Consider the following 12,642-nt stretch of genomic DNA (forward strand, 5'->3'; position numbering starts at 1 on the left):
AACTCCACTTGTTGAATTCGAATTACTGGGTGTTTTTGTACATTGAAATACACATGATCATGATGAGACCACTGCGTCAGTTCGAATTAACCTGAAGTTTGAATTACCAAGGTTCTACTGCAATATATCAGTTTCGGTGTTTAATAAGCAGACTACTGAGCTCTTGTAAATCTCTTGTGGCACAAAATTGTGCACCATATATAAAAAAAGTGAGAAAGCACACAACAGAGCATGCCCATATGTGTCAAACTATGCCTAACTCACAGGCATATGCTGTTCAAAAGTAAGCAAGTTTTAACTGTTAAGTGGTGCTTCACGGCAATACACATTGCTGTGAAGCTGCACCTAAAGGTGCAGCTTCACAGATCATTCACACATCATTGCGCATCGTGTTGCCGTGAAGGCTTACTATTCTTTAACTTAGAGCAGCAATGAAAGCAATCATGGCTGCTTTCACTGCTATGTCAAAGAATGTGTTATAGATGCAGTGATAGGATGAAATAATAGTTTATCTTAAAAAACAGCCATCACAAGAGATATAATGCTCTTCTTTGATGCTCCATTTGTATACCTTGGTGTTTTTATTTATATTACTTTACTTTTAGGTGCCTTTGAGGTCATTTAGTTGATGTTCTTGTACCATTTTATTTAAATTAAAACAAAAAATAAATCTGTTTCCACTTGATGCTGTCTACATCATCATCTACACGAGTTTTTCTTTTCCTGGTACCTTTGCAGGCTCTTGCGAAGTTTGTAAAGTGCGTCAACTGGCAGTCTGGCCCTGAGGCACGGCAGGCTGTAGAGCTCGTGCGGACATGGCAGCCCATGGATGTGGATGATGCGCTAGAGCTGCTTGGGCCTCAGTTTGCCCACCCTGCTGTACGCCGCTATGCTGTGGCTCGGCTACGGCAGGCGCACTCCGATGACTTGCTGCTGTACCTGCTGCAGCTTGTGCAGGCCTTGAAGTATGAGCGCACAACCACCAACAGTGACCCTCATCTAATGCGCGTTTCTACAGCTGGCACTAGCGCTTTGCCAGCAGTTATTGATCCTGAGCCAGGGCCTGTGCCGGGCGAGCGAGGAGACAGGTCAGTTTGTGTTCTGCGCCATTTGCTGCATTGACAGCAGCACTGTAACCTTGGAAGGGATGCTAAATAGAAAGATAAGTTTAGCTATGTTAGTAAATTACCATTCTACAATATGGAAAAAAAAAGCCACTCTTACTGTCAATGGAGGTCTGATAAGCCAAAATAAAATGTAAAAATGCAAGACTGATGGCGATGCTGCCATCGAATTCTTGTGCCAGTTTGCTGTGACATGGATTCTCGTGGTGTCTGCTTCGACCTAGGTAGTAATTTTTTATCAGTAATTATGGACTACAATCTGTGTGCCAATGAGTAAACCTAGCAAGTTACTAGAACATTTATTCCATCACACCATCCTAAATAGACAAAATAAATTGAAATTTGTGACAGGCCAATGACGTACTGGCGCTGGCAATTTGGTGCCAAATTTTAAGAATGGGAAATGCGGCCTCCATTTTCTCTTCTAATGTTTGGCCTCTTACCATGAAATTAAGGAAATAGCATTCTGAAAGAATGGTTCATTAGTGTAAATTGATATTGTTAATTAAGGGAAAATGAGGCATCCACCCAATCGTAGCAATTGCTACAAAGGAAATGCGTATGGGTTCCTCGAAAGAAAAGCCTCGCTGTTGAATATAGACCACTAAGTAAAATAGCATGATGAACTGTTGTGCGTGAACTTTATCAAACAACTCACCTTAGAAAGCAACAAGCCCCATTTTTCTTACATTTCTTCCAGCATGCCGTGGCTTGTCTTTGATCCATTATAATCTAGTAGCTATCTCTAAATCCACAGTGATATTGAAGAGGTAATGGCATCAGCACCTTTTTGCAAGGCTGCCTCATGTGAATCATTACAGTGACATCTATTGAGCATGGCGTGACTCATAAGCACTGCCTTTAGATTGGCAGTATGGAGTAATGCACCATGTTCAAGATATTGTGGGTGATGTCACAGCTCTCTGTACCATATTGTGTGGTGCTGCACTAGCTGTGTGGGATTAGCTTCGCAACAGAATGCTTGTATTTCATTCAGTAGACTGAGATTTGAGTTAGGCCTGCAGTGACAGCAGTTAACAGGCTAAATCTGTGTTTTACGTGGCCAGCTGTCCCTTCATCTGTCTGTTCTATTAAGTTGCAGCGTGAACTTTAGGGGTTGTGTTGCTGTCACACTATCTCCTTGCCATATGGCGAGGAGCATATGGCGAGGAGATTACGAAAAATAAAAAACTCGTCCACTTTCACCACTAGGCATTGAACTTCTGTCGGTGGCACTTAGAAGCTGGACGTTTAACCACTCAGGAGCACTTCGCATGCATTTTGGAGGCAACAGCAGTCAATGTACTAGTACAGCATAGATGGTGCTCGATGAAACACTTGTTCACACTGTGGCTTTGAGCACGGCTCAGCATTCTTCACGCAAGGACAGCTGTTCACTATCTTTGATGCCAGTCATTGAAGTGTTGGCTTTATGCTGCTGCAATTATATTCTGCTTTTGTGGGTGTTGCTGTTTTCTTGCCATCGTTGCATACAATTGGGGGAAATTGCACAGGATTGTAGGAACTTGAAGACAACTGGGGCATTGGGAGGAGTCGCATTATTAACTACTTTATTAGTGTGTGCCGTGTGTGTAGCCTTGTTCCAAAAAAAAAAGAAGGGAACCAGGTAAAGCATTACAAACATCTATTAGGTCCAAAACAGCTTGAATTCAGCAGGAAACTCAAAAATAAAAGTTGCAGGACTGCTATGAACGATATTGCTGTGAGAGAGAGGATGCAAGCTTCTTCATGTTCCAGCTCAAAGTAACACCTCGAACAATAACATTTTTCATAAATATTTATGACTAATTGCTATGCACACTGTTTGTGCTGACTTTGCAAATCTGTTTAGGGGCCTTCCAAATTGACCAGGGAACAAAATGCTTTTCCTTGTCAGGGGAAGCTTCACGGCATCGTCAGAACTGGGAGCTAGCCACTTGGACTCCTTCTCGGACAGCCTACGTAACCCGATGTCTTCCTCAGTGGCCGGTGCTGATGATGCCTTTCAGCAGGAGCCTTTGCAGCCTGGCAGTGAATCTGATGTGTGTATATCTTTAACAAAACGTTTACATAGTCTGATGTTTCTGCTGTTTGTCACTCTGCTGTGGCAGATTTCGTGATGAAGTGACGCGTGCATGAAGCTTGGAAGTACAGTAATCATGTTTGCAGTTTATCTTTTGGCAAGAATTACTGTCAAATCAAGCCGACATATTTTCAACCCTTTATTGACAAATGTTGCCTACAGGCAACATACCAGAAAATGTTTCTTTTCTTGCCAAGCTTCGGTATTGAGTATTTTCAGGCTGATGTCTTTGGGCAACACTGAATGGCTAGCAGCAAGCGTCATTTGTTGGTTTAGAGCAGGAACACGGGATGAGTAAGAAGTTTGGCATGCAACTCGCTTTCTTTTGGAAGCACGGTCAGGAACAGACCGATGCAAGATCTCCAGCTTCATAGGGGTCACAGACGTGATGTAAAGCAAATGAAATATGCACCTATGATTCACATATAATGAGTGCTTTCTGTATAAATTCCAAACGAATACGTGGGTTGCTTGGGGTGAAGCCCACTTCCAGATTTCTGCTTGGCGTTTGTTCCCCATTGCTGAAAAAATTTCCACTATATATATATATAGACACACACACACACACACACACATATATATCCCCCCATTGATTATGCTTATTTTCAATGTGTTTTGCACATTCAGATGGAAAATGAAATTTTTTTCTGGTATTTATATGTGCCGTGATTAAAAAGTTAATTGTACTGCAAAGAAATTGTGTGCAGCATACACACAAGTTCTTTGCAGGAAGGGCTTAAGAGCCAGGAACTATGGGCATTGTGCTGGGGTCACTCTAGCAAGGTACAAAAGCGAAGGAAACAACAACCACGAATGTATTGGTGTTATTCCGCCGTATGTGACACTTTGTAGCAGGACCTGTTGAACTAAATACAGGGGAAGCTTTAACAAGGGCCTGTTCTTCTCCTTCCAGTGTGACCTTGCAACGTTCCTCATCAACAAAGCTTGCACTACTGATGCACTTGCCAACTACTTCTACTGGTACGTACTGCTATAATCGAGTGCACTAGACTTGGACAGCATTAACAAACTACCGCTGTTAAACATCATTGTACATTTGAACACTCAAACTTGAGACAGCTGCTAAATAGTGCGAAGACTATTTGGAGCATTGATTACTGGTTGTTGGATTCAGGTACCTGTATGTGGAGACTGATGACCAGGACAGCGTGGTTAAGGACTCCAAGGTGAAGGAGATGTACACAAACGTCATGAAGAGATTCATGCATCGCCTTCAAAAGGTTGGCTGGTCTCTTATTTCATGCAGCGTTACATGTACTCTTGTTATGTGGAATCCCAATGAAATTATTAGAAGTCACGCCGATTGGTAAAGCTAGCTGATTGATAGGCTCGTTTAGCAGTGTTTTGTTTGAATTTGCTGAACATACTGTGGGCACTGGAAAAAACAGTTGAGTTGGAAACCAATGTATTTTGCCACAATTTGGTCATGAAAGTGTAAGGCTATGCACAGGCATTATTTTTGCAGTGGAAAGCACTGAAGTGCTGAAAGAAAAGACGAGCGAAGGGCCATGCACTATAGGTGTAGTACTAAACTACACGCGTGCACACCTGACCCTTCCCTGGATCACACTGCACCGGCAGAGCGGCAGTCGCTCGCTAGCACTTTCACAGCAACCCTAAAAGTAAGAGCTGTGACCCCTAACCCGCGGTTCACAGTGAGTTGTGACCATGGCGTGTTCAAGCCAGTGGGGGCAGGGCGAGTCTTGGACTGAAGGTGTTTGTTCACCTTATAGTTACAATATCAACAGAGGACAACAAGAGCAAACACAAATACAAAATCACAGAGGCGGAGCGTTCCGCACGTCTGAGGCAAAAGAAACCGCACAATTTTGGAAACCACAAAAGAGGCTGATGAGGGTTCAGCTCACCCAGGGCGGATCCGCGCTCGTGCCCTGGGGGAGTCAGTCGCTCACGAATGCCGAGCGCTGCAGGGGGGCGGCATGTGGTGGTCTCAGCGGCTGAATTGAGATGTGGCCAGTCGCAAGCTCCTCAGCCGAAAGACAAAGACGCATTGGGGGAATAGCGTTTCTCCCCGAGCGGTGGAGAGGGAGTCTCCCCAGTTCCAAGAAAGGGAAAGGGGGAACGGGGTGTCCTGGCTGCGGTGTCGCGGCCAAGCACGAAGAGCATCGGGAGCGGCGAACGTGTTTTCTCCCTGCTACCCTCAGTGAGCGAGCGCGTGAATTGTCGCGTGATAACTGCGTGGCCGCTCTTAAGATATCGGGATGCACGTGCGATCCCACAGAGCTTAGACCAGCTCGCCCAAATTACTATTCTTATACTGTGCACACGATTTGTATGAATATGCATTGTGAACTGGGTGGCTTCAATTTTGCAGTTGTAATGTGTGTCTCAATGTTGTTAATTAGGAGTTATTTAGTGAATTTTAGTCAATTTGTCCAGTAGCAATTATCACAGAGATACTAATGTTGACCTCTGCAAATATGCTGCTCAAAAATTCATTTCTTAATTTTTGCTGTGCTCTATTTAATAATTAGTTCAACTCTTCCTTGAATCCCTGGAACAGCCAGTATTGTCATTCAGATGTGTTGTAGCAGTGAGACACAGAGATTTAATACGTAAAAATTTCACTGTACCAGTAACATTTGAATCATCCCTCAAACTGTTAAAGAAGCGAGACTCTGTTGATAGAGATAATTGCTTATTAGTTTTAATAAAAGGCTCTCCTAAAGGTCTTTGTTTCAATTTAATGGAGACAGGCCTGCACAATCACATGCATCAAATGTTTATGCCATAGGGCGAACTAATGTAAAATGAAAGGAAGTAAGAGTGATTTAGTGAGAAATGAAAAGTATTTCAATAGATGCTGACCTCCTAGAGCTAAATAAAAAGCTCGAAATTTATTATCAATGAAGAAAGCACCATGCCATTCTAGCAGATTTTCTGCTCGGTATAGTCGATCTTAGGCTTTTTTGTTTGCAAAAGGTCACTTTTTTATTGGATACTCCAGTAACAGTAAGGGGATAATGCCACTGCAGCATAGTATAAATGCTCCTAGCAGGTCGTCAGTAGCTGTAAGTGCTGCAGGTAACAACTCAGCTGAATATCAGTAAGCTTTTGTGAGAGGGGTTGGATAGAATTAGTGGAAGCATTTGGAAACAGTATTTCCTAACAGCAATATACCTTGACCCGCAACAATAAGACCCCCAAGTTTCAAGGCTCTGCTGGAATGCACTGAAGGCTGCAGACATTCCGGGCAAAGGCCAGGCGTTACAAACATGGTTGGTTTCTCGGATCTCTAGGCCCACAAATGCAGTAGTTAATCTTTGCTAGCATAATCACTACTTGTGCTTGTTAAAAATGTCTGTTTGCCATATTTTATCTGACTGTGTATCGGAATTTTTATTGTAGCAGATGTTTAACAGATTCCAAATGTTCTTTCAACGTAGCATCTATGAGAAAAGATAGCAGCACTGGGTGGCATGCTGGCCTATGTTCGGGAAGAGGGGGGTAGGAAAAAGCCTTACCTCTCCGCAGGGATGCCGACCCTGTTGGCAAAAATCGCACATCAACTGAGGGACTTAAGTAACATCGCCTTGTGAGTGATGGTGAAATCCAGTGAACGTCATTGAAAGTGCTTGATGTGCACCAAAAATTTCTCTACTTTTGGGGACACAACACGGATGCATGAAAAAAAAAGCAATCTGCATTTGTATTTCTGTGCCTTTGTGTGCATTTATGTTTTTGTTTCCTCTTATTTATTTGTCTTTTCAACAAATTACTGCCTTAATTGCTTTCTTCAGGGCAACTGGGAGTATCGACAGAGACGAACCATGCTGGAGAAGCAACAGGTCTTTGTGAACCACTTAGTGAACATCATGAAGATAGTTGCCAGGGAAAATGGTAACAGGCAGAAAAAGGTGATTTACAAATACCTGCATGGCTGTTCTGTAATCATGTGAAAATGCAGTCATCTGCTGTTGTTTTAGATGCAATTCAGGACTGATTATTATGATTAACACCGTAACATATAAATATTGTTGAGACCCCTCATAAGATGGCCTTAGAAATATTTTTTTAATGAGAAACATGAAAATAAATCAATCAGAATGTTTCTGAGCACTTATGAAAGTTTAGGCAGACTCTAGAAAGCGAAAAGCAAAGAGAGGGGGAAGTGAGAGAGAGAGAGAGAGTTTCTGGCTCAATTAGTCCATATGTACTCAAAAGGATCTAACAGAGTTTTAGAATAGGGGCCGCAAACGTTTGGGGCCCCAAATAAGTAGTGTCGAAGCCACTGTGCATGTGTGAGACGCAAACTGTATGGGTTTTGCGTTGGGCATGCTACTTCACTGATTTAGTGGGAGCCCCAAAAGCTGCCCCAAAACACTTGTGTAAACAGACATGGCAGCGCCCATCGAAGCGACGACTCTAACCTAGCACCAAACTGGGCTCGATTCGTGGTAACACGTGAAGTTTGCAAGCTAGTAGAAGTGACTGCGGTTATAGCTTTCTTTCAACTAGCGTGTGTTATGAAGACTGATTCATTAGACGCCGCTGATTCCGAATTCGATTGTGGATATTATGGCTCGTAGGCCTAACGTAGCTGCTTGGCTGGTGAAGGCACGTAAGTTTGGTTACTCAAAACCACGACCTACTGAACTCCAGACCTGCACAGATCTCCCTCCTCCAGCACGCCTGGTCTAGTTCGCCTCTTTTGCTGCTAGGGACAGAATGTACGGGCAGAATGGCGCTAGTTATAACCTGTTCGCTGTCGTCTGCTTCTGCGATCTGGTCAGCGTTCGCGTTGCCGTTTCTGCAGGGACAAAGCACTTGTATTGGCGTTAACTGAATAAATTCACAAATATACAAAAGAAAACAGATATTTGCGAATGCTTTGCGTTTGAATAGTGAAACTAGAAGAGGAGGAGCGGTGCAAGAAATGTAAACAAGCGTAGGTGGCAACTGCAATGCTAGATCAATGGCATAAATTTCCCTTTCCTTGCCTCCGTAAGAGACTTGAAAAATTGTTTTAAAAGATCCATAGGATAAACTAGATTTCTTGAGTTGATTACAGATAGCCTAATGTCATAGATGACATTAGGATTTACTGCTGTGTGCCATAGTGAAAGGCAGATGAAGTGGTAAAATTATTTACGAGTAAGTCTTCCGCCCAATATGTGCAATAGATTGATCGATTTTGTTTCAAGGAGAGGTGAGCATATCTTGTTTTTAATGTCGTTGGATGTCTAGCTCAGGAAGAAGCTTGCAAAAGCGATCCCAGTGCTTTAAAGCCTGCTGCACTGCAGGCCTTAAATCGTGTCACGGAACTCTTTTCAACCTGTAAAGCTAGCTTTTCTGCGTGGTACGGCGGCAGCATAATGGTGGTGCTTAAGATACGTACGCAGGGAAGCTGTGTGCGTAATTCTCTTTTTGAACTCACGACAGATTCACAGACAACTTCTAAGAGTTGAAATGAGTGGTAATCGTTCTGTCATCAAGCATTACGGTGGTTTCAAGTTTCTAAAGAGCGCAGAAGCGAATTTTACAACATATGCAATGAAACTGTTGTGTGCGTTACGAACTCTATAAACAATAGAGACATTTAGCGTGTCCGGTATTCGGGCAAGCGCGGGCGGTTTTCCAGTTTAGCGGGGGCGCCAACCTGAGCGACCAGATTGGTGGCGCCAGCTGGTGGCGCAAAGCTTAACCACACAAACACAGAGCTAATTACTATATTCTGCTTAGCTGCTGGCGTAAATTTTTGACAGTGGCATAATCGTGTTCACAATTATGCCGCTGCCAAAAATTTGCACGGGTGGCGAAGCAGGATATGGTGAGTTACTGCAGTTTTAGCTCTGCGTTTGTGTGGTTGAGCTCTACAACACCAGGCGGCTTCACCGCTCACGTTTACGCCCTGCCCATCCGGTAATCCGCCCAAACCGCTCCCGTTTACCGGAATAGCGTACAAGCTAAAAGTCTCTAATGTTACTTATAATAATCTGCCTGAAAAAGGCAATAGGAGCGGCTATTTAACGCCATTTCAGAAAGCAGCGGACTACACGCTCCAACATTTTTTAGGTTCAGGCAGTCAACTTTTGGAGCCAAGTGACATCACTGTCACTGTGTTAGCGAAAATCATCAACTAGACAAGCAGTTCGTCGCAACACAACAGCCGCCGTACTAATTACCACACTGCACCAGTCAACGGCAGAGTAGCAGACGAACAGGTTATAAAAGCAACACCCACGGCCAATGGTTGAACGATAGTGGGTGCAAGTGGCTCCCATAGAAACCGGATATCTGTGCAGGTCTGGAGTTCCAGTAGGTCGTGCTCAAATCTAAGCGCAACTAATTGTTTGCTGCTAATAGAATAACTTCTAAATTGTAATTAAACAATAAAACACGAAAGTCAGAATTACTATTCTTGTCATAAAATGGTATTTTTTATTTAATTATTTCTAATGGCTTTTCTTTTTTTGCCTGTCAGGGCAAGACGCTATCCACAAATGCAAAGCCCTATTCTAAAGCTCTCCACTCCTGCGTGCCCCACCGCTAACACCCACAAAGCTCTTTGGGGCCCCAATCTATTGGGGCCCCTATTCTAAAACTCTCTAATGTATAAAAAGTGGTCCAGCTTCTGTAGGTTACAATTATAAATTGAATTGACTGGTTCCGCAAAGTGTTGTACAGAAAAAGCTAACAAACCAAGTTTGCATCAAGGAGGAACTTGGGTGCTGATAGTAGTTCTTGTGACTGTCTCATTCTGGCATTGTCTTGTTTACAACTTTTTCATTCATCTTTAGATGAAGTTGTTAATTTTCTGTGGCAACCAGCAAAATTATTTAGAGATGCAGAAGCCTTTCTTTTTAAGATCTCTTATAGTCCTGCGGGAATCCACAGGACAGTCACAGCAATTGTAAACACTTAGCTACCGTCTGATGACCTTGTGATTAATCTTTCTGAATCTGTGATGCCACTGTGTCTGTACCCAAGTCTGGCTAGGTGAATCAATGTAGGCAATACTTTGGTGATATTGATGATGCGTGCCTGCAACAAGAGAATCGCAATTGGTGGGGAGGAGCCTGTAGCAGTTATTGCTGCTAAAAAAAAAAGAGAAAAAAAAAACATACTATTGGTGACAGGTTGGTGAGGTGCCCAATTTTTTATAAATATTCAGACTTCCTCGTGGTGCCTTCACGTCACCCATAGAGCCAATGTTAATGGCCGCTGAAATTTCGGATGCTGTACCATGCTTCACTCAATTTTCATTATGGTTCATATGGCACTTCTGTTTTCACAAGACTTGTGGTGGTGCCCTTTGAATGCACAGATGGAGAAGCTACACGCGCTGCTCTTGGAGCAGGAGTCCCAACAGCTCATCCGATTTCCGGAACCCCTGCCTTTGCCGCTTGACCCCAGCGTGCGGGTGCGTGGCCTGGTGCCGTCCAAGGCGGCTCTTTTCAAGTCAGCCCTCATGCCCTGCCGCCTGAGCTTTCTCACCGACGACGTTGATGGTGGCGAGTACGTTGCCATCTTCAAGCATGGTGATGACCTACGCCAGGACCAGCTCATTCTGCAGACCATCACCCTTATGGACAAGGTCAGTTTGACACTTTCTCTACTCTAGCATGTTGGCAGGAGGTCAGTGGTCACAGGGTAGGTAGCCAGTTTTGCATATTACGAGTGGATGTGGGCTTTAGAAGGGCGTAGGCTTCAACTCGTTGGCAAACCATATCTCAATTGTATTGACGATAAGCGCAACAAAGTAGGTGGAGGGGAGAGAAGAGTGAAAAGAGTGCTGTATTCTCTCTTCTGTCTCTTCCGCTTATTTTGATGCGAAAGTGTCAAATGGTCCATTGAGCGAAAAAAAAAAAAAAAACCCGGCAGCATCTGTAGCAGTGAAACTTGCCATTGGCTGTGATGCCACTTCACGAGTGTGTGAGGCGCACTCGTGGTGCTGGCTCACGCTTGTTTAGGCCTCGACGGAACAGAGTGGGTGAAAGGGAAAACCTGCTGCCGCGGTATTGTGTGATGGGAGAGGGCATCACTGCAATGACACATGACACTCGCGCTCGAGAGCCTGTGTTATCCATGCGTTCTTTGTCTGTGCAAGCTCTCGCCTGCATTCTAACTGCACCCTGGTAAGACCAAATCAAAATGCGCCTCAACACGTTCGCTTGCCCTCAAAGAGTTTATAACTCGAAGGACAGCTCAGCGGTGTTCAGTTGGACATTAATGCTTTCGCACTCACAACTCATAAGAAGTGCTTAGGTGTCTTCTTTTTTTATAATGAAGAGAATTATGATGAGCTTGCTTGTATGATTTGTGGGTTTCTCCTCCCGTGCTCTTGGGACAAAGGAATGACAACACCGTAGTGCAAACAATCACAAGGGCATTTATTGCACCTTTCATAGATCAATGCCTGCTAGCCGAGTTGCTATCCACAAAACATGCCGATGGGCACGTGACAAATCTAGGAAGTCCGACTCACCGCGACCGGATAGCGAGCGAATATGTTCGCCCCATGCTGGATCCGAACGCCTAGTCGTTAACGTGTACGGTCACGCGAATGGTGGTGCGTTCGAAGTCGGCCACGCGAGGCGGTCTCGCAGAAGCATGGCTCGGCGCGTGCGCGGGACATCCACGCTGTTCCCCGACCCGCCGGGAAAGAGCCAGCCTGTTCTCCCCTGCGCCCCCAAGTAACCCTGCCATGAGGCGGCGTTAGCAGCGCAACACTCGCGCCATCTCTTGCACTACGCAGGCCATGCGGTGAAGCCGGGTTACAGGAGACGCGCTATGCGAGAAAAACATCAGGGGACGCGCGAGAGCCGCGCATCCCCACAGATTATCATCTAGGATTCCACATGCTTCTGTAGCATTTCTCCTTCTCTGGAGCTGTTCCGAATTCAGCTGCACTCTGTGCTCGTTTATATGTTGTGAGTGACATTCAGCAGTTGCCTTTCTCACGGTAATACCGTGTTGAGTAAACAAATTAAGTGAGCTTTCTGTGCTGTCATCTGCTGGTGAACCTTTATGTTGAAAGCTCACTATATGGCAGCCAGGCTATGTCATTCTGCTACTGATCACATTGTTATCAGTTCAAATCTCAGCCATTGTGTTACGTTCTACCGGCCAAAGGCCGGCAGCTACGCGATGAAATCCAGGCCGATTCGCAGAAGCAAAAAGACGGCGCTTTATTTCCAGCTCGGAAATATATATAGAAGAGAAAAGAGAGAAAGAGGGACCATAGACGCATGCGCGGAGAGGCGCACGTGGCTCCGAATAGATTATCTGCAGCATTCCTTTCCCCTAGTAGCCGTAGCGCTCCACTGGCTTTCTGGTTCTTGTGGAACGACGAAGGTCAGGAACAGGCCTTTCGGGAGGGTCTTGAGCCTCGTTTATCGGTGCCCCTAAGGTCGTCGGAGGCGATTCCTCAGGACTTTATATTTCTCTGCT

At 44.6% G+C, this 12,642-nt stretch overlaps 1 protein-coding gene across 4 annotated transcripts in view; it reads left to right on the top strand.

The window, feature by feature from the left end:
* Positions 1-12,642, top strand: part of Pi3K59F (phosphatidylinositol 3-kinase 59F) — a 48,802-nt gene that overhangs the window by 21,926 nt on the left and 14,234 nt on the right. For all 4 annotated transcript variants that reach the window (XM_065445817.1, XM_065445849.1, XM_070531766.1 and 1 more), the window contains 6 exons: positions 739-1,088; positions 3,022-3,166; positions 4,121-4,188; positions 4,343-4,448; positions 6,990-7,106; positions 10,517-10,786. In XM_065445817.1, coding sequence (XP_065301889.1) covers positions 739-1,088; positions 3,022-3,166; positions 4,121-4,188; positions 4,343-4,448; positions 6,990-7,106; positions 10,517-10,786 — 1,056 coding nt within the window. The remainder of the gene's footprint in view (positions 1-738; positions 1,089-3,021; positions 3,167-4,120; positions 4,189-4,342; positions 4,449-6,989; positions 7,107-10,516; positions 10,787-12,642) is intronic.

Source organism: Dermacentor albipictus, chromosome 1 (assembly GCF_038994185.2).
Source record: "Dermacentor albipictus isolate Rhodes 1998 colony chromosome 1, USDA_Dalb.pri_finalv2, whole genome shotgun sequence".
Lineage (NCBI taxonomy): Eukaryota > Metazoa > Arthropoda > Arachnida > Ixodida > Ixodidae > Dermacentor > Dermacentor albipictus.